This window comes from Corvus kubaryi, unplaced genomic scaffold (genome assembly GCF_017639235.1).
Source record: "Corvus kubaryi isolate FWS band 111438036 unplaced genomic scaffold, C.kubaryi_AGA036_p1.0 37225, whole genome shotgun sequence".
Classification (NCBI taxonomy): Eukaryota; Metazoa; Chordata; class Aves; order Passeriformes; family Corvidae; genus Corvus; species Corvus kubaryi.
The window spans coordinates 382,406-401,010 of NW_024581064.1; the positions used below are offsets into that span (position 1 = coordinate 382,406).

The 18,605-nt window shown below is 46.7% G+C and overlaps 2 protein-coding genes across 2 annotated transcripts in view; one reads left to right on the forward strand and one right to left on the reverse strand.

Annotated features, from left to right (window-relative positions):
- The first annotated feature begins 5,452 nt into the window (after positions 1-5,452).
- Positions 5,453-18,605, forward strand: part of ZFHX3 (zinc finger homeobox 3) — a 395,458-nt gene continuing 382,305 nt past the window's right edge. The window contains exon 1 of the mRNA XM_042022867.1: positions 5,453-5,582. The gene's annotated coding sequence lies outside the window, so the exon portion shown is untranslated. The remainder of the gene's footprint in view (positions 5,583-18,605) is intronic.
- Positions 14,564-16,501, reverse strand: LOC121662079. The gene is made up of 2 exons (XM_042022899.1): positions 15,944-16,501; positions 14,564-15,636 (listed from the first exon to the last, which is right to left on the reverse strand). Exons 1-2 carry the CDS (start codon positions 16,499-16,501, stop codon positions 15,391-15,393), a joined length of 804 nt encoding a protein of 267 aa, XP_041878833.1. The 3' UTR covers positions 14,564-15,390.

The window sequence follows — 18,605 nt, forward strand, 5'->3', positions numbered from 1 at the left end:
AGCCAACAATTCCAAGCATTTTAGAGACCACAAAGACAGGAAAAGCAGATTTTAGATTAATAACATATGAATGAAATGTCTTTCAGCTGCAGGAGGGTAGATTTACGTTAGATGCTGGAAAGAAATTCTTCCCTGTGAGGATGGGGAGGGCCTGGCACAGGGTGCCCAGAGAAGCTGTGGCTGCCCCATCCCTGGAAGTGTGCAAGGCCAGGCTGGATGGGGCTTGGAGCAACCTGGTATAGTGGAAGGTGTCCCTGCTCATGGCAGGGGGTTGGACTGGAGGAGCTTTAAGGTCCCTTCCACCCCACACATTCTGTGATTCTGTGATTCCATTATAATCCAGAGAATCCAAAATGGCAAGAGAATCCTTGAAGAGTTTAAAGAAGTGAGGCAGGCAAATACCACAGGGCCTTATGGGGGGACTGATACAGCCTGTTACATAGGGAGTAATTTGGGCTGTTGTTTTTGTAAGTGTGGTTTTGATATCCATTCAGGAGGACATTGCTGTGAGAGCTGCGGGGGATTAGAAACCCTCCAATCCAACCACTCCTCTCTGGCAGCCTGACTTTGCCTGGGTTTCTAAGGAGAAACAGTATTTTTTATAGGATCAGCTAGTAAGAGCTGAAAAAAAAATGGGCATGCTCCTGAGATCAGAGTTTGGCAATCAGTTCTGAAAATTGTATTTTTAAATCCAGTAGAGTATTGTCATGGTTCGAATACTCTTGTTACTTAAGCTTTACCACCTGACGGCTGAGCACAAGAGCTGCTTAACACAGTCCTCCAAGTCTCCACACCTTTGATTTTACCCTAAAACGTTTGGATATTCCAACTAAAATGTGGAGCATCATGCTTCTTGCTTTTATTATTCCTTATAGCAGGGATAGGATTAAATATGTTTGTATGCAGAAATGATCAAATACAGTGTAGGAAAGTGCAGCCATGTAACAATGCGCTGATAAAAGTTACTTCATCCTTTGGGGACGGAGGAGTTGGAAATATCTGTATGTTCAGATGCAGATAGGCTGCTTTGGATGATTCACGAAATCAGGATGCCAGAAAGGGAGTAACTGGGAGGGGGCAGCGAGGCTTCTTCTTTGTTTCTACCTCTTTGTCAGGTATCAGCTTTAATTCCTTGTTTATATTTGGTGCTTTCAAAAACCTGATTTAGTTTCCTTGCCTTATCAGGCAGTTAGCCCTTGCTCTGAAGCTTTTCATTTGTAATTTATTCCCACAATGTTTTTAGCAAGTATTTCAACCTGGTCTGTGCACTGATGTCACTGACTCTGGCTGGTTGTGATGGGGAAAGGATGGTTTGGGACAGAAGCAAAGGACATGTTCACACCTGTTCAAGGTGCTGTGGGACATGCTGCCTCTCCAAGAGAGAGTGTGCTTTGGGGGTCTCATTTCAAACCCCACCTCTGGTCCCCAAATGTGCAGGACTATCTATATATAACATTTACATTGTTTCAGTGTGTAATGGCAGTTACATGCATCTCATCAAATTTCCATCACTGATTCCCACTGTCATCCCAGGTCTCCCCAGCAGCTGCTCACATTAACCTTTCAGAAGAATGTCTCTGAACATGCAGGAAAACCCAGTTGCCTTGGACATCTCAAGAATTGCTGTGGCTCTCATGTGCTCTTAAGAATTCTCTCAGATCCCCCTGGTAGCTGATTTTGTGGAATCCCTGACCATAAACCACCCACCCCCTCAGCTCAGCTCCATGGAAGCCACCCTTGGCTCAGCCAATTGCCATGAACGGCTCAATCCTGTTCTGTATTTACCTTGAGAATGTTGTTTATCGTTGATACCCATTCTCAGCAATGTCTCCCATGCGCACGCAGCTGCTTAGCTGCAGAAAATTAATAATACTTGGGTCCTAATTCTGGTAGAGGCTCCCCTGGCAGCAGTGGCTGCAGGCTCTGCCTGTGCCCTGCTGGTGCCAGATGGGCTCTGCAGCCCCTCAAAGGCCAAGCTGAAAATGCCTGTCCATAAAAACTGACTCAGAGAAGGCAAAAGCATCTGAAAGAGCAGCTTAGCTCAGTTTCTGTAAAATCTGATCTCTCAGGTGCAAATGTACATCGTGGGGTTGGGGTGTGTCCCCCCTGGAGGGACCTGGCGGGGACCCTCTCCAGGGAGTCTCACCAGTTATCCTGTGTATGTTGTGGGAATCAGCTCAGAGGGTGGAGGGTGGGTGCTGGAGGAGCAGTGGGAGCAGGGATTGAGACAAAGTAGATTTTTCCACCGTGTTCATCTTTGAGTTTTATCATTTGCCCGAGTGCTGGAAAAGCAAAACCCCTGAGATGCCAAATGGCTCCGTATTTACAGAACGCAGAATCCTGGAATGATTTCAGGTGTTCTGACACCATTTCACGTGGTCCTGCTGAGGATGGCCCCACGATGCAGCAGGTCCTTTTGTGTTTCCATCACACAGTCCGTTATCCACCATACTGGGTGTTTTAAGCTCTGCTCACATCTGATGTAAATGTAGAGCACTGCCACTGGAAACATTTGGGGCGGGGTTTGTCCCACAAGGCCCCGGCCTGATCTTCTCTGAGATGTTTCACACCTTTCCTTTTTTTCTGACCGTTTGCCATAAAAACTTAAAAAAAATTAAAAAAAAATTTTTCTAAACCAGATTTTATTCAAATAATAAATAACAACCTATTAACCTAGCATGCTTTAATGCTCAGAATCTGAAGCTAAAGACTAGAGAGAGCACAAACATACCATTAAAAAAGCGTGTGTGGTTCTTCCTCCTGCCCAGCCTCTCCCTCATCGTGCACGCAAGCTGTCTCTTTAATAATGCAAAGGAGCAGTAAATTTCAAGCTGAGGATGGGCAATAACAAGGAGAGTTATTTCCACAATGCCCCAGTGTCAGCCCCTGGCTTAGGCGCACACCTTATTAGTTCTAACAGGCTGGTTAGCATCGGGTCACCTCTGCGGCTCCGCTCCCCGCAGGGTCACCCGGCTCCAGGCGGCATTTGGGGAGGGGGAAGGGAGGCGAGATTTACAGATTCTCTTCTCACCCGGCATTTTTAGCACTGGTTATTTTTATTTACACACACCCCCTTCCCCTTTTATGCCTTGCCTTTCTCTTGCCCCCTCTCCCACCCAAAACCTGTGTAAATCCCAGCGGTGGGCAAACCCCTCCCTGCTGAGTGTGGATAGAGGGACTCCTTGGAATGGGGGGTTCCTCTGCTTCTCTTCAGAAAAGAAATAATTCAAATTCATCAGCCTGGGTGTGTGTATGGACAAATAACAACATCTATAAGCCAGTGTAGATGAAAGGAAGCCCAAGGTGGTTGCACTCCCAATTAAGCATGACAGTAGCATGTCTGCAGTGAACACGTATGTGTGTGTGCGCGTGTGTGTGTGTGAGAGAGAGAGAGAGAGAGACAGGCGATCCTCTCGCACTTTCTCGGGGCCACAGGAATTGTCTGTAGGATGATTCTTTAAAGTGAACTAACCCAGGGATGTGTTAAAATGAATGTTCATTTTTTCCCTAACTGGAACGTAGGAGAAACTGCCCATTATGGAAATGCACAGGCAGTTGTGGCCCTCTCCCGGCCCCCTCCCCCACCCGCCAGCTCCCATCCAAAAATGAATGCAAAGAAATACTATTAGGCTGTCTGGTTATGTATTTTTTATGAGGCCATACAAGACACTGCCTGACCTCGTCCAGCTCATGTTATAACCACATTGAAGATGCTTTTCATTTGGGTTCTGCTTTTCAGCCTGGGTGACCTCTATTAAATAAAAAAAAAAAAGAAAAAAATGGCCTAATATGTGACCCCTGGGACGAGTCGCTTCAAGGATTACATTTAATTCATATGATAATATTGAAATATAATGTTTCTGTGTCTAATGTTTTGGATGTTTTTCTTTCTTCTTTATTTCAGGAATCCTTTGAGTTGTCGAGGTTTCTTTTTTCCTTTTTCTTTTTGGAGGGGGGAGGACAAGTAACTCATGCTTGGTGGGCAGATTCTTAAAAATCACCTTTTTTCCCTTGGAAAGCCAGTGTGAACACAGCAGCCTGTTCTTCCCCTCGCTTTGAAGAAGAAGAGGAGAAACAAAGGCAGGGAAATGATTTTTTGTAAGAAAGTGTGTCTGGCTCGTCAAAATCCAGCCCCATGCTTTGTTTCGGCGTTTGCTTAGCCGGTTGATAAGGAGTGACCTGCTTGCCTGGCTGGGGGGGCACGGGCAGACCCCCCTCTACCTCCTTGCTCGCCTCCAGCTCCCATTGTCTGCCTCGGCCCTGCCGCTCCCCTCAGCTCCCCACGCACACGGAGTTGGGGCATGGACGCACCGCTCCGTGCCCGCCCGGGCTGGAGCATGCCAGCCTTTGACAGACAATGCGTGTCTCAGGGGTTTGTAACTTCTCCGTAAAATGTACACCGGCGTGAAACACAACTTGTGGCGGTTCAGCTTAGGAGCAAATTTGCTTTTGCCAATTGCAAAAATAAATTTGACTGTTTCCTAAATGTTCCGCATATGAAAAAACATTTAATAAAGTGCAGTTTTTCCCCCCGATCCTCGCACTAAAATCATGTTGCAAGGTGTACAAGGGAATTCAGCCATCAGCAGCAATCCAAACCGAGGGAAGCAACGAAGCCCTTAATCATTCCCAGTAATGACATGTTTGGAAAAAGTGCCACACGTGTGCACCTTGTATTTTCAGCAAACATCTAATGCGAGGGTGTGAAACAGTGGCTGCAGTGCACGGTGTGCTTGTGCAAGGGCTTCCCTCCCTTCTTCCTCCTCCTCCTCCTGCTCCAGCCTGGCTGTGCTGCCCCGCTCACAAAAGCCGTGTCCTTAGAACAATAGGCCTGTGCTCCTGAAGACCCGTCCCGGCACACGCGATGCTGCTTCTGTGACGTTTGCAACGGGATACACAACCCTGATTATTATTTTTTTTTCCTTTTTCCCACTGTGAGTGGAGCTGTGAAATAGTAAAATTAATTTGTGCAAAAATACCCCTGGAATAGCACTCGGGCTGAAATAGTCCAGGTCGGTGCCGCGTGGTTACAGCTGACCCTGGGTCCCCGCCGTCGTGGGAGCTCTCGACGCGCCCCATAAACCCTCGCCCTCCTGGGCGCCCGCTCCGGGAGGCTCGGGCAGGTGAGGGCTGAGCGCCGGGGGGGCTCGGGGCAGGTGAGGGCTCATAACTCCCAGCCCCGTTGCGTTTATTCGTGTCATAGGCTGAACCTCGACAGTTTTTGGCAAAAACCTAATTAGCGCCAGGTCTGGGGCCTGCGTTGCGTGTATATGTGCAGCGGCGTTTTGTGTAGGATATTAAAAAAATATCCAGGCTTTGGGTTGCCTTTTGTAAGGCATGGAGCTGTGACCCTCCCTCCGCTGCTCCCTCCCCCCGGAGCCCCAGACTTCGCCGTGCCCTGGCTGCGAGCTTACATGGAGTTGTCTTTTTTTTATTTTTTTTTTATAAACCCAGTCACAACACGGGAAGAGGAGGAGGAGGAGGAGGAAGAGAGAGAAAGACAGAACTAAAAACCCTTGAAGGATGGCTCTCCAAAATTCCTGGCGGAACCACGGGGAATCCCTGGTAGCGCGGGAGCAGAGGTAAGGCAGCCTGCGCCCACCCTCCTGCCGGCCCCCCGCGCCCTCGCTTTTGGGCCGGGAGCGCGGCTTGTGGGGAGCGGGAGGGAAGGTGGAGGTGGGTGGTGGGTGGAGGAGACACCTTCGCCTCGCGCTGCTTAAGTGGGCGCGGCGCTGATGTGAATATGCAAATGGGCGGCCGGGCGCGTCACACGTGCGGCTGCTCCCCCTCCCCTCGCTCCCCTCCCTCGCTCGCTCCTTTCCCACCCGGGGCTCGGGGGGGATGTGGGGACATGGGGGGCACCGGCCCCGTCCCGCCCGTCCCGTCGCACTCGTCCCGTCCCGCCCTGGGAGCGGCGGAGGTGCGAGGCCGGGATGGGAGCGGGGGTGACCCCGACAGGCGGGGAATGGACGCGATCGCTGCCGGGGGGCTGTGGGGGACCCTGGTTCCCCCCGCGTCGCTGATTGATGTCAGGGGCCAACAGGACCCGGCTTTCCTGGCGATGATGATGGTTATGGTGATTGCAATGATTACACTCATCATTAGTGGGAATTTGAATTTTGCGATGGTCAAGGCTGGGTGGGGGCATGACCCCCACGCCCGGGAACTTAAGGAAAGAAAAGACAGGATTTGGAAAGTGATTAATTTATGCACTGGAAGGGTCGAGTTACAAAGATTTTCACGCAGCCCCGTTTTATTGCGAGTATACTCCAAGATCGGCAAAAAGATGGGAAAGGCGTTTTTGTTATTAAAGGAAAATCCTTTATTGGAGGGATGATTTAGAAATTTACAGTCAATGGAATTTAATTTTATCCTTTGCCTTTTGCTTTATCCACATTTTAATAAAAGAGCCATGAAGAATAAGAGTAGCCGGGTGATTGCTGAACAAAGCAGATCTCAAGTCTGAATAGGATTTAAAATCGGTGCCTGCGCTCCCCACGCCTGGTGGGGCCGCGGGCAGCACCCCCGGCTGTGCACCCAGGCTGGGGGATGCTGCCGGTGACGACACACACCTTAATGCAAAATTAATATTTCATATTCAGGAGGCACAAACTTTGTGATATATTTTTCCTTCCCCTCTGTTTGTCTATCTGGTGATTTGGGTACACCTGATCATGTCTTGGGGTTTATACGCGGTTATTCCATGGAGAGAGAGCAATTTCCAGGGGAGTGGAGTGCTGCTGGGGATGTCTGCCAGCACCCCGAGGTGGCAATGATCATGTGTGGTTCTGCAGAACATCACTGGCATTAATTCACTGGGGAAAAAACAAATGCAAAGCAACTCCATTCGTTTTTCTTAGGTATTAGCAGGGACAGTAAAAGGATCTACTAATGGCATCACCGTATTCACTAGATTGATAAATAAATAGAAAATCCCTAATTCTTTTGAATTAGGGGCTGGAAGCAGCAGATGAAAGTGACTCCAGGGTAACAGAACAAAACCCCTGTGCTGATACTGCCTGATTGATCATAGTGTAGTGCACTGAGAGACAAGGAGTCAGCTGAGGGGAGAAGAGGGAAAAGGCGAGAGCCTGTGCAGCAGGAGAGAAGTGTAACCCAGTTCCAGCAGGACAAACCACCTGCCTGTGTGCCCTGCTCTCCAAAGCATGCCCAGTGTCCCACATGGCTCTGCCACCCAAATGCCACGCTGGCTTCAGCTCTCAGACAGCCCAGCTGGTCAGTGTTGGGTTTTCCCTCATTATCCCGGTCTCTGTGCTTTTTCTCGCCGTGGCCGCAGGCCCGTCCTGTCTGTGCCCCACTCTGGGGTACAGCCAGCAGAGCCCCTGCCAAGGGCACCGCGCCTGGAGGCAGCGAGGCTGCCAAGGGGCAGCGCGGGCAGGCCGAGCCCCGAGGACACAGCAAGGCAGCGTTGGCTCAGGGGCCCTTTGGGGTGCCCGGCCCTCCTCGTCCGGCACCTGCAGCCGTGTGCACACACACGATTCCCCGCGCTCGCTCCGCCGTGCCAATAAAGAAGAAAGGCAGGGATGAGGATTGTTGCTATTGATCTGCCCAAGGGGATCATTAGGCATCAGTATCAATCTACAAATCAGTGGGCCTGTGTTACTTGCTTGGGCAGTCATTGCCAATTTGTTCCTATTAGATGGCCGAGCCCGGAGGTGTTTGATGAGCAGATTGGGTCTTTATCTCGGCGCTGGAGAGCAGGCGGGCGCGGGGAGACGCCGCAGCTTTGCAGGATTTCTGCTGTTTGTTTGTTTTCTTCTGCTGAAACCCTTTTCACTGCTCTGTACAGAATTTTGTAAGAGCTGAATGTGTTTCTGCTTTATGGATGGTTTTTCATATCATCAGATTAAACATATTGAGAGTTTAGGAGAAACTATTTTAAAATAATCCCCTCGCTTTTATTCGGTCTGTTTACCAGCAGCACTCCCTATAAAAATACATATTCATGCCAGATTCTTTTGTTATCCTTTCCAGGTCAGACCCAACATTAGGAACGCAAACAATTTTGCTTTTGCTATCCCAGTAGCCATTCCTTGGGATTTACTGAGTTGTGCTTAGTGAGGTGATTGTTCTCACTATCTTTCCCTCTGTGATTTAATTAATTAAGCCAAAAAATTAAAGCTTGCAGATAATATTTTATTTTCGAAGTGTTTTTACTTGGAGGGGAGCCCTGGGGGTCAGTGGCCCCTTGGACACAGCCTTGCTCTGTGTGGCACCTTCCAGAGCTGCCTCACTCATCTGCATATTTGCAAACAAGAAAAATGTTTAATAATATGCAAAATGAATTACAAATTTAGACCATCACAGGAGATGGAAATTAATGGCAAAAAAAAGGATCAAACCAGTTCACATGAATGATCTGATCCGACATCAATGCCGTGTTATTTAATGCAAACCTTGATTCCGACTGTTCCATCTCACTCCTCACACGAGCATCGCGCAGTTTAAACATCTGTCCAGCCGTTAAAGACCCTATTGATGCTGTGTTATTGGATTTCTAATTTCCAGGTTTTGTCAGGGGGTTTAACAGACTATATGAGTGTTTATAATTCCTAATGAGTTTAATCTCTAATTTGCCTCTATTACCTGGGACTGTCAAATCGCTTTCTCAGCACTTGGTCTGTGAAAATTTAAAATACAGAAATTCAGGCTTCTAAAGAACTCGAAATATTTGTCATATCTTTTATATACAAATATATGTGCAGTAAACAGAACTATACATTCTTATTCTCTTTGAAGATCAAGCCTGATTTTAATCCTGCCTATCTGCTGCAATCACAATATATTACCTAAACCCAAGTTTCTTTGAGGACTTTTTGGATAGATGTCACTATTTCATTGGAGATAAAATAGGGTGTGTTTTAGGATACCACATTATTGCTGCCTGATTAGTATTTGATCAAATCCTATCTGTTTTTTTTTTGTCCCTGAGACAATCCAGCTCCTCCACATCCGGAGGCGAATTCGCCTCATTCTGTCTGACAAGTGTTTTGTTGGGGAGCAGCGGATCAGATCCATGTAAACACGCGGCCGGGGCGGGGAGCCCCGCACTTTTAATTTATCATAAACTCCACAGAACTCATTAGCTTTCATCTTTACATCGCACGTATAGAAATGAATTCTGAGCGCACTCAGGGAGGCTTTTTTTCTGTGGAGTTTGCTGTACAAATATTTATGGACCTTTTCCTTTGTAGTAGAGATTCCAGTGGCAACAGCTATCACACGACGAACAGCAGCTTGCGACTTAGGGAAGAGGTTGCCAAAAGCTGTTGTTTATTTAGTCGCGTGGTATTTTGCCTTGAAATTTGTTTTGCTACTATTTGCAAAAAATACAGGGCTCTCTTGGGAGGAGAAATCGGAATTTTTTGCCTATACTCCAGAAAAATAAAAAGAGAAAAAAGCCTCCCAGAAAATGAAATCTAAGTGTGTTTGTACGTATGAACATAACTTTATAATCAGCATATTTTGAGGATTTTCAGAGCAGGAGGCTGCTCACTGCCCATTCACAAAACACACATATGGAGATTTTATGGTGGGTTTTGTTTTAAAGATAATGATTTGTCTCTGCGTTGCAGTTGTTTATGTTTCTGTCTATATCTCTTTCCTCTCCCCTGTTTTATTTAGTAAGGTTTCAGCTGTGAAATTTCTCCATGAAACAATTGATACATTCTCCACACGCTGCAGCGAGGGAAAAAAAGCCCCTTAGATTAATGGTCAGTGTCTCATCCACACAAATTTGTGTTACGATACTACCAAGAAGCTGCGAATTACTGACAAGATCTAGAATAATTCCTAATGCTGTCGAAGGCTTCATTTTCTCCTCCGCATGATGGATGAGGCATAAGAAGTGCTTTCTGAGATCGTTAATGTGCATCATTCTGTTAAGTGTTATTAAAGTCCGTCTGTCTTCGGCAGCAGAAACAATGGCTTAGCCCTTATTTTGTCTCTCTCTTTGCTAAACTCCAACTGGCTTTTACTAATGTGGCCTATTTTGGGGCTCTTTTAAGGGCTGGTTTGTACCACGGCGTTTTGGTTGGTTTGGGGAATTGTATTTTCCCTTCGAGTTAAATGTTGGCTTGTGGCATGGGAAGGCACGGCGAATTCCCGGTGGTTCTATCTGTAACCTGTGGATAACATCCAAGCAGTGCAGGATCCGTACCAAAGCTTCTATTTAAGCTTGGAAAATAGGATTGAACTTTCCCTTCGGAAGGGCTGCTCCTGCGGAGCGACACTGGGCTGTGAAACTACCCCCAGGAGCGCCCGTGTCTGCTCATTTTCCCCTGGATTAATTGTTTAAAAATCTGGGAATTGCTGTCTGTGGAGAGAGTGAGCTGGTCCCTTGCTGGGAGGGAAGCTGGCACGGGGCGACCCAAACTTGTCCTGTTTGGGCAGAAATCGCTGCCCTGTCCTGGTCCCGTGGGCATCGCCCCATTCCCCAAGGGGGAGGAGGCCAGGCCCAGATTGCAGATGGATCGTATTAAATCAAAAGTACTTTTAACCAAACAGAAGAATTCACTTTAAAGGTTTTTAACCTTTCTAAGAGCCAATTTTTCCTTAAGCCCTGCGATAATAAAATACAATATAATTTATAGAGCACTCTCCACGGGTATGCATTCCTCTTCTCTTCTTTTTTTTGGTACAGTCAGATAAAATACGCAACAACTGTGATGATAATCAAGAAAAAACAAAAAGCAACTGATCATAAAGCATTTAGAAATGTAACATTCCTTTTACAAGGGATTCAGACATCCTTGGGAAGCCTCACTTCTATACTTTTAATAGAATTAGAGAAGTGTGATGCACAGCTGGTAAAAGCTCAGTCATCCACAGCGCAGCGAGTTTTTGAGTATTTAATTTTATATTTGAATAATTCTCCAGATCAGGCTATAATCATGGATGTCATATAAAAAGATTTTTTTCATAAATTACATTATTTCACAGATGTGCAAATACTTCTGTGAAAAAAATTACATTGATCAGTTTTTAATACCCCCCTGTCTCACCCTTCAGTCAAAAGAAAAAATAGCTTTTTTCCCATCTTTGTCTTCAGAAAGGTGCTAGATTGTAAACATCTGAAGGAAATGAAAGGGGGTTGGCCAGTCCACCCCAAATTCTTTCCAGATTTTCATTCCTTTTACCAGCAGCCTTCTGTTCTTGGAGGAGAGGGAGGAACAGCAGAAGAAAGAGAGAGATGTCTCTGTTTCTTATTAAAATTTAAAGTGCAAAGCAGGGGCTGTATTTTGCTAATTTTCAATCTGCTAATTGGGAAGGGGGTTAGGAGGTGAGGGGCCGTGGGGACACGGGCGGTTCGGTGGGATAAAGCCCAGCCGGTGACACGGCCCCAGTGGAGACGGCAGGCACCAGGCACAGCCCCGGCCTCGCTGCTGGAGAGGGCTTGGACTCGCTGCACTTTGTAATCCCAAATTATAACATCCTGTTTATTTCTCTAATTAGAAAGTGACTAGTTTACCGAGAGTAAACTTCCCAATAGGCTTGTGCTCTGCCTGGCCAGGACTCAGGCCCCTGCACCCTCCGGGGTGCCCCAAAGCCTCACGCCCGGCATGGCAGTGGGAGGTCCCCAGGGCAACCTGGCCACTGGAACTTGTGTCCCTCCAGCTCCTGAGCACTTTGCCTTTTATCTGGTCCAAAAATGGGGAACATTTAATCGAGGCACAGGCAATTCCACAGCACATCCTCACATGCTGAGTATCTGGTCATCGTGGATATTGTTGTGAATGGAAAAGTTTGCCCCAATGTTAAATTCAGGGATGGTAATTAAGAGTAATTAAGATAAATGCCAACTTCCCAGATCTCTCATCCCATCTCCTATGAAGTTACACTTTTAGGGGAAAGGAAGGCTGAAAATAACTTTATAAAAGTTAACCAAGGTGTCACACCCTGCCTGCTTGGGCTTCAATCAGAGTTGCCGGCTTGTTTTTCAGGGAATTTAAGTACCAGATGCACTTGGAGAAAGCAAGCTAAACATCAGAGTTTATTTTCAATATGCAAGTGGTATAAAAATATGCAAGCCTTGATCTGAGTGCTATGGAAACTGCTCCACAAAAATGTGGAACGAAAGCTGTTACTGTAAGCGTGGTTCATGTCCTGTAACAGCTGCGACAGCCCGGCACAGCTCAACACTTGTCCAATTAGATGAAAATATTCAAAAGGAAACCTGATTTAAATAAGATTTGTAATAATCTTTCACAATTACAAAGTATCCTAGTGAAAAACACTGTCCCCCTGCCCAGGTCGCCTGGACCCTGCATTGGCCTCGGCTCAGTGGACGAGTCTCTCCCCCCTCACACCAGCTCCAAAAGCATTTTTCAGGGTTTATGTTACAGTTATTTGCAGATTATTTTAGGTCTGTGTTCTTTTATATCCACTTAGCAACTTGCAAGGAATATTTCAGGAGCAGCCCATGCTTGACGTGCCCTTTTTTGGGGAGCAGGAGGACTGGGTGGGGCGGATGTAAAAGCCATTATTGTATTTATGACAGATGGTTTTTAGTTTAGGCAAGAAAGCCCAGATAGACACTAGCACGGAGACAGGAATGTGGACACGTATCATTAAGTTCTTTCTGTTCATCAAATGCAAGAAATACAGTAAATTTATTTTTATACCTGACCTGTGGAACAAATATGGCCAATGGATACTACACATAATAGGTCTTAAAAGGAACAATTACAGTTTTCCTTTAACTTTTCTGATTTGTTACAAGTTGTATCTATTTCTAAGGTTTTGAGGATACCAATGATTAAAATCATCCTACTGCATAAATTTTAGTTATTTACCATAGTTTATAAGTATCGTGTGATGACCTTTTTCTGGCTTCATAAAATCAGTGACTTAATATAATTTAGGATCTGAGAGTGCAAGTTCCTTGATTCATTTATCATTTGATGCTGAAATTTGTTTAGTCTGGATTGAAGGCCCTACTCAGCTTTTCCTACTGGCCATAGATTCTTTGTACATTGGAAACTGGGAGACCTTTGTGTCTTGTCTCTTTCTTTCAAGTTTGACCAAAAATAGTCATTAAAGACTTCAGAAGCACCCTGACTTTATAAATAAGGGCTCTTGACTGACTCTGATGGGAATTCCATGCACAGAACAGCCCCTATCACCAATTTTTCAGAATGGCAAAGTGTGTTAATGTAGAATACACCTTGAATTAAGTGGTCGGTTTTGACTGTATTCCAGACAATTTTTTATGAATGCAATTAAATAGTGAGTTTTAATAGCTTTGGGAGAATTAAGTTTGAAATTGTTCTATAAAGAATGTTTATAAATATATATAGATAGAAGATAGATTTAGCTGAAAGCAGAAGGCAATAGAGTAATTTATTTCAAAAATTCTTCTGTAGTTGGTGTGAGTGATTTTGATCAAATGGGATCCCGGAATCTCCAAGCCAAAGCTCTCATCTTCTAAAGAATTTCAGTTACCTGGAATAAAATGTTGCCTTAGAAATTATTGACGTAGTAGTCCCCTTGGGAACCCCAGAGCAGTCAAAGAGAAATCCAACAATAAATCCAGGGGCCACCTGGATAACTCCCATTAAAGGCTTTTTTTCAGTGGAAAAAATTCTTTAAAAGCTTAATTCTTCCTAAATGTAAAGTCCAGTGATCGTGTTTCTGTAGAACTTTTACAGTTGGGTGTTTTGCTTTATTTTGTTTAAAGAACTTCTCCAGGGCTCTGGGACAGTGACACCAGCCCTGTGTTTTCCCTGCGGCCCCCCTGCCCCGTGCACCCCCTCTGCAATGGCTGGGGAACCAAAAGGCACCAGGCACACACAGAGCTGTGCCTTGGGCTGGGATATTGGTGTGCATCAAACCTCGCCCAGACGCTGGGCCCAGCAGTGCCCCCGACATGGGACCCCACTGCAGGAGTCCCACTCCACTGAATCTTGAGCAGGGATGGGAACTCGACTGGCTCCTGCCAACGCCTGGTTGTGTGTTCGAAATGCTGCTGCAGAACTGCACAGTTCTGGAAAAGCAACGGGCAGCCCGCCTCCAACCTGAGCCCTCTGAGCAGAGCGCTGGGGATTAGTTACACCTGCTTTTCTCCAGAAAAATAAAAATTAAAAAAAGCCCTTCTGTGGCCACTGCCGTCCCTGGTGTGCACAAGTAGCCCGGCGGAGCAGCTCAGTCTGGAAAGGCTGGAAGTCGCAGAGAATTTCCACGTCCGTGTGACAGACTGAGCTGCTCCGCAGCTCGTCCACCGCAGGAGTGAGATGTGCACTCCTTGTTTCTTGGAGGGACCGGCAGCCCCCCCAGGCAGTGCCACTGAAAATCGCCGGGGTTGGTTTGGAATGAGGGGATATGTGTGGTCTGACTCGACTGAAAAGCAAAGCTGTTTTTTAAGGGCGGTGTAAGGTGAAATACAGGTACCTCAGGACACCCCGGGGCATGTGCACATGGACACGCAGAATCACAGACTGCGCCCGCTCCGTGTGCTCCACAATCCGAGCTGTGTTTTGTGCTGCAGCAAAAAGGCACTGTGTGGCTTGATTGAAAACATTCAGGAAGAAACAATAATCCCATAGACCAGTGGAAATTTTATCACAATTTAATTCTCTATCAACATTTTTAAAAGGAAAAAGGGGACAAGAATGAGAAGTGTGTTATTCTTAGTTGTCTGTATTATTAGTTAACATCAGCTGTCTGCTGATCCCCAGTACAAAGGACACTATAAACCACATTTAAAAAAAAAGGACACTTTTGATTTTTGTAGAAATACATATAAAAATATATTCAGTATTTGTGGGTACTTACATATGGGTGTTTTACAGATTTCCTGGTGTGGCGGCTGGAAGACAAACCTCTTTTAAACCCTGTGAAATTCAACATTTCACTGAATTTAACATATTCTAAGTTATACATAATATATATTTTTAAGTAGTTTTACACTTTTTCTATTTTCGATTTTCAACAGTGTCTACTTTTCATGTATAATGAAGGTATCATTTATAACAATATTTTAAACAGTCCAAGTCAGTTATTTATACTGGTTTTTATCTTGAAATGAGGTTTGCTGTACCTTTTGGTTTTGCTTTATTTACCTCATCATTCCCTTATCACCCAGAGCCTTTTTTGCAATTGTATTTATTTAAAATGGTATTTTTTAACTTTTAATATAATTGTGTTGTTTAGACAAGAGGTTTTTTTTTTCTTGTGAGTATTAGAGAACTTGTTTTGCTGCTCTCCCCAGAGCAGTTCAGTGCAGCAATATGTGCAGTCAAATGGGGAAGATTCCCAAATTGTCTGTTCCTGTGCTTGGGATTCAGACAAGCAGGCACTGTCTCTGTTCCTGTAAGGAGCAGTGGAATTTGGTGTCGTGGATCTGGGTTTAAACTGTTCCAGAAGCAATTTCTATTTATAGGCCACTGTTTTTCTGGACATTTTCCTGTGGTTTTGAGCAGAAAGCAGGTTTGCTGCACTAGAGACGTAATCATTGAGTGTGGGCTGCGCTGGGTAGGACGGGGCCACATTCTCACTCTGGGATAATGCATGGAACTGTGTGGGATGAGGGCAGCAGAGCCAGTTCTGTTCATCTTGGCCTTGCTCATCACCTCCCCTGCCCACAGAGCCTCCCGTGGCTGCATGAGCTGTGTCTGCCTGCCGGGACAAGGGACCCTCAGTGCTGCCCACGGGGATGGAGCAGCCCAGAGAGCCTTGCTCCAGTCCAGGGAACCCACCCCCACCCCATCCCACCCCATCCCACCCCATCCCACCCCATCCCATCCCCACCCCACCCCCACCCCACCCCACCCCACCCCACCCCATCCCACCCCACCCCATCCCCCCCCACCCCACCCCATCGCACCCCATCCCACCCCACCCCATCCCACCCCATCCCATCCCACCCCATCCCACCCCACCTCGAGCACCACGAGCCCACTGTGGAGCTCCTCATGGGTCTGACCTGCCTCCTGCCCTCATGCCCTGGCCTCAGGGATGAGCGCCCGCAGGAGGTGGGGAAGCGGCAGCTGTGGGAGCTGAAGTGGCTGAGGCCATGGATGGTGGCAGTGGTGTCCCTGGCCCTGAGAGACTCTTGGCTCCTTGTCAGTGACCTTGCAGCCTCCGGGCTGGACAGGACAGGGACAGGTCCTGCCTGGTGGGTCTGGGTCCCCATCTGTGAAATAATGATGGATGGTTTTCCTGCATTGTTACCAGAATTGGGATTGTTTCGGTTGGAAAAGCCCTCAGAGGTCATGGAGCACATGCCCTGCCCACCATGGCCAGTGATGGTGCAGCGGAGCCGAATGGGCTCCCCCGGGAGGGCAGCGGCCGAGGGGTGCCGGGGCCGGGCGATTCCCGGAGCTGTGATCCCGGCTGCCGGGGCCGGGCGATTCCCGGAGCTGTGATCCCGGCTGCCGGGGCCGGGCGATTCCCGGTGCTGTGATCCCGGCTGCCGGGGCCGGGCGATTCCCGGAGCTGTGATCCCGGCTGCCGGGGCCGGGCGATTCCCGCTGCCGGGCATTCCCCGCCGTTCCCGCCGCGCCCGGCAGGGGGCGGTGCCGCCCGCGCAGCGCCGCCGCCGCCTCGGGCCCCTCCTGCTCCCGGCGGGGCCGCGCGGGGAGGGAGCGCCCGGAGCCGTCCCGAGGGTCGGACACGCGGCACCGCGGGGCCGCCTTGGGCTCTCACCCCCCCATCCCACCCCACCTCTGCGATCCCCGCCCAGGGAGCACAGGCACAACTCAAATTGTTTGGAGACTTTTGCATTCAAATGTTGTTTTCTATAACAATATTCCTAAACCCCACCTGCATTTATATGGAGATCGTGCTCCTCTGGGCTGTTGGGGAACAAATTCAATTCCTGCCATAAAGACAGGTGGTGGCCAAATAATTTCCATATAATATTAATTTTATATGTGTACGGTTGCACAATTTGTTCCTCGAAGTGTGAGATCACAAAAACGAGGTGGTTTTTGTGCGGGTGCAGTGGGTTGCTGGGGGGGGGTGGGGGGTAGATATTCCAGCACTTCTATTTCTGCCTCAAATATTTGTGTTTGTTTTTCAGGGGCTTTGTTAATACCTGAGGGAACCATTAATGCAGCCGAAATAACAGGAGATCTGATGTTCTCATGGTATTTTAGTATTTCAATTCCTCGATGGAAATGCCAGGAGAACACCAGATCTCGCGGTATTTGGGCCCCAGAAATAGCTCCCTTGGGAATTTTTAAAAAGCCCATAAAATACATAAACACAAATATGGAGATATCCAGGTTCCTGCCGAAGTTGCCTGCGCAGCCTTCCCTCGATTGAAGCCATCAGTCAGCAGCTTTCCCTCCCTTCCAGCTGATTTGTCTTTGTCACTGAGCGAAACTACTCTTTCTCCCTCAAACCGATGGCAGAAAACTGGACCCGTGTCAGTAATTGTGATTATGGAGAGGACAATTCTGGATTGCTCACACAGACAGAAGATTTCCCCCAGTCTGCTTATTTTTTTTCCTAATATGGCTGTTTCCTTTTTTAAAAACATGTTATTATTTTTTATTGTTATTTTTAGTTTCACTATAATTTTCATTGGATATTTGGCTGTATCTAGTTAATTATCTAATCAAGCAAATGGTTTCTTTAGCTGTTGGCTAAAACAGGAAAACACCCCAATATCGGGATTAAGTTTTCATTTCTATCAAGTGGCTTAAAAATACTGAACTTGATTCCTTTTGAATTAACTGAGTCTTATTTTATTTTTTTTTTCAATATCACCTATCACCATAGTAACCACCAGCTGTCAGTTCAGTTTCTGACATTTTTCTCATTTGGTAAGATTTCAGAATTGCCATCCTCCCTGCCAACATGTCATGAACAAGAAAAAAAAAAATTGCATGAAAAATCTAATGGGTGTCTGGTCTGATTGTCCTCACTCGTGGCAGGGAAGACAAAAACTGATGAATTGTGAAATGTATTCAGAGGGATTCAAGAAAAGCAAGTGTGTCGGACCCCCTCCTCACCCACACCTCCTCGTTTTCATCTTGTTATGCTTGATGCACCAGACATGCTTGCCCTGACACTCGGGTTTGTAGAAATTTAAGATTAACAGTTTTTACATTCACCTCGCTGATCCCTGGGTTTTAAAGTCATCATTAAAAATAAAGTTCGCAGAGCTCGTATTTAGCACCATTTCCCAGTCATTGATGAGGTTTTAGCACCTGCGAATTCTCAACAAAACACTTCCCGTGCCTGAAGTCAACAGCCAGTTCGGTACATTCCCACATTTCCGTCCCTATTTCTGTATTTTATGTACGTGAGAAAGCAACCTTTGAGCAGGCCGAAAGAGAAAAGCAAATTCTGGGTAACTCCCTGGGCTGGGGTTTTGTTTGTGGTGGAAAAGGGTAGAAAATGGTAAAAATTTGTGGTTTTTTATTTCTCCAATTGGTTTAGCTGAAATAATGTAAATTTAAGGAAAAACAGGTTCATGTTCAGTAAAGGATACTGCACTTCATGGATGGCAAAATATCTGCGGGAAACCTGCTCACCAGTGCAGCAGAAGGGCAGGAGAAAGGGAAGGACTCATTTACCTCTGGCAAAGCAAATAAAACGCCAGCAATGCCTTTATAACATGTATTTTTATTTTGGAC

Excerpts from the sequence above, each read along its gene's own strand:
- LOC121662079 (XM_042022899.1), bottom strand. The coding sequence starts at position 16,501 with ATGCCCGGCAGCGGGAATCGCCCGGCCCCGGCAGCCGGGATCACAGCT. Across the intron at positions 15,637-15,943 it reads GGCATGAGGGCAGGAGGCAG|GCAGACACAGCTCATGCAGC; the intron begins GTCAGACCCATG and ends TTGTCCCGGCAG.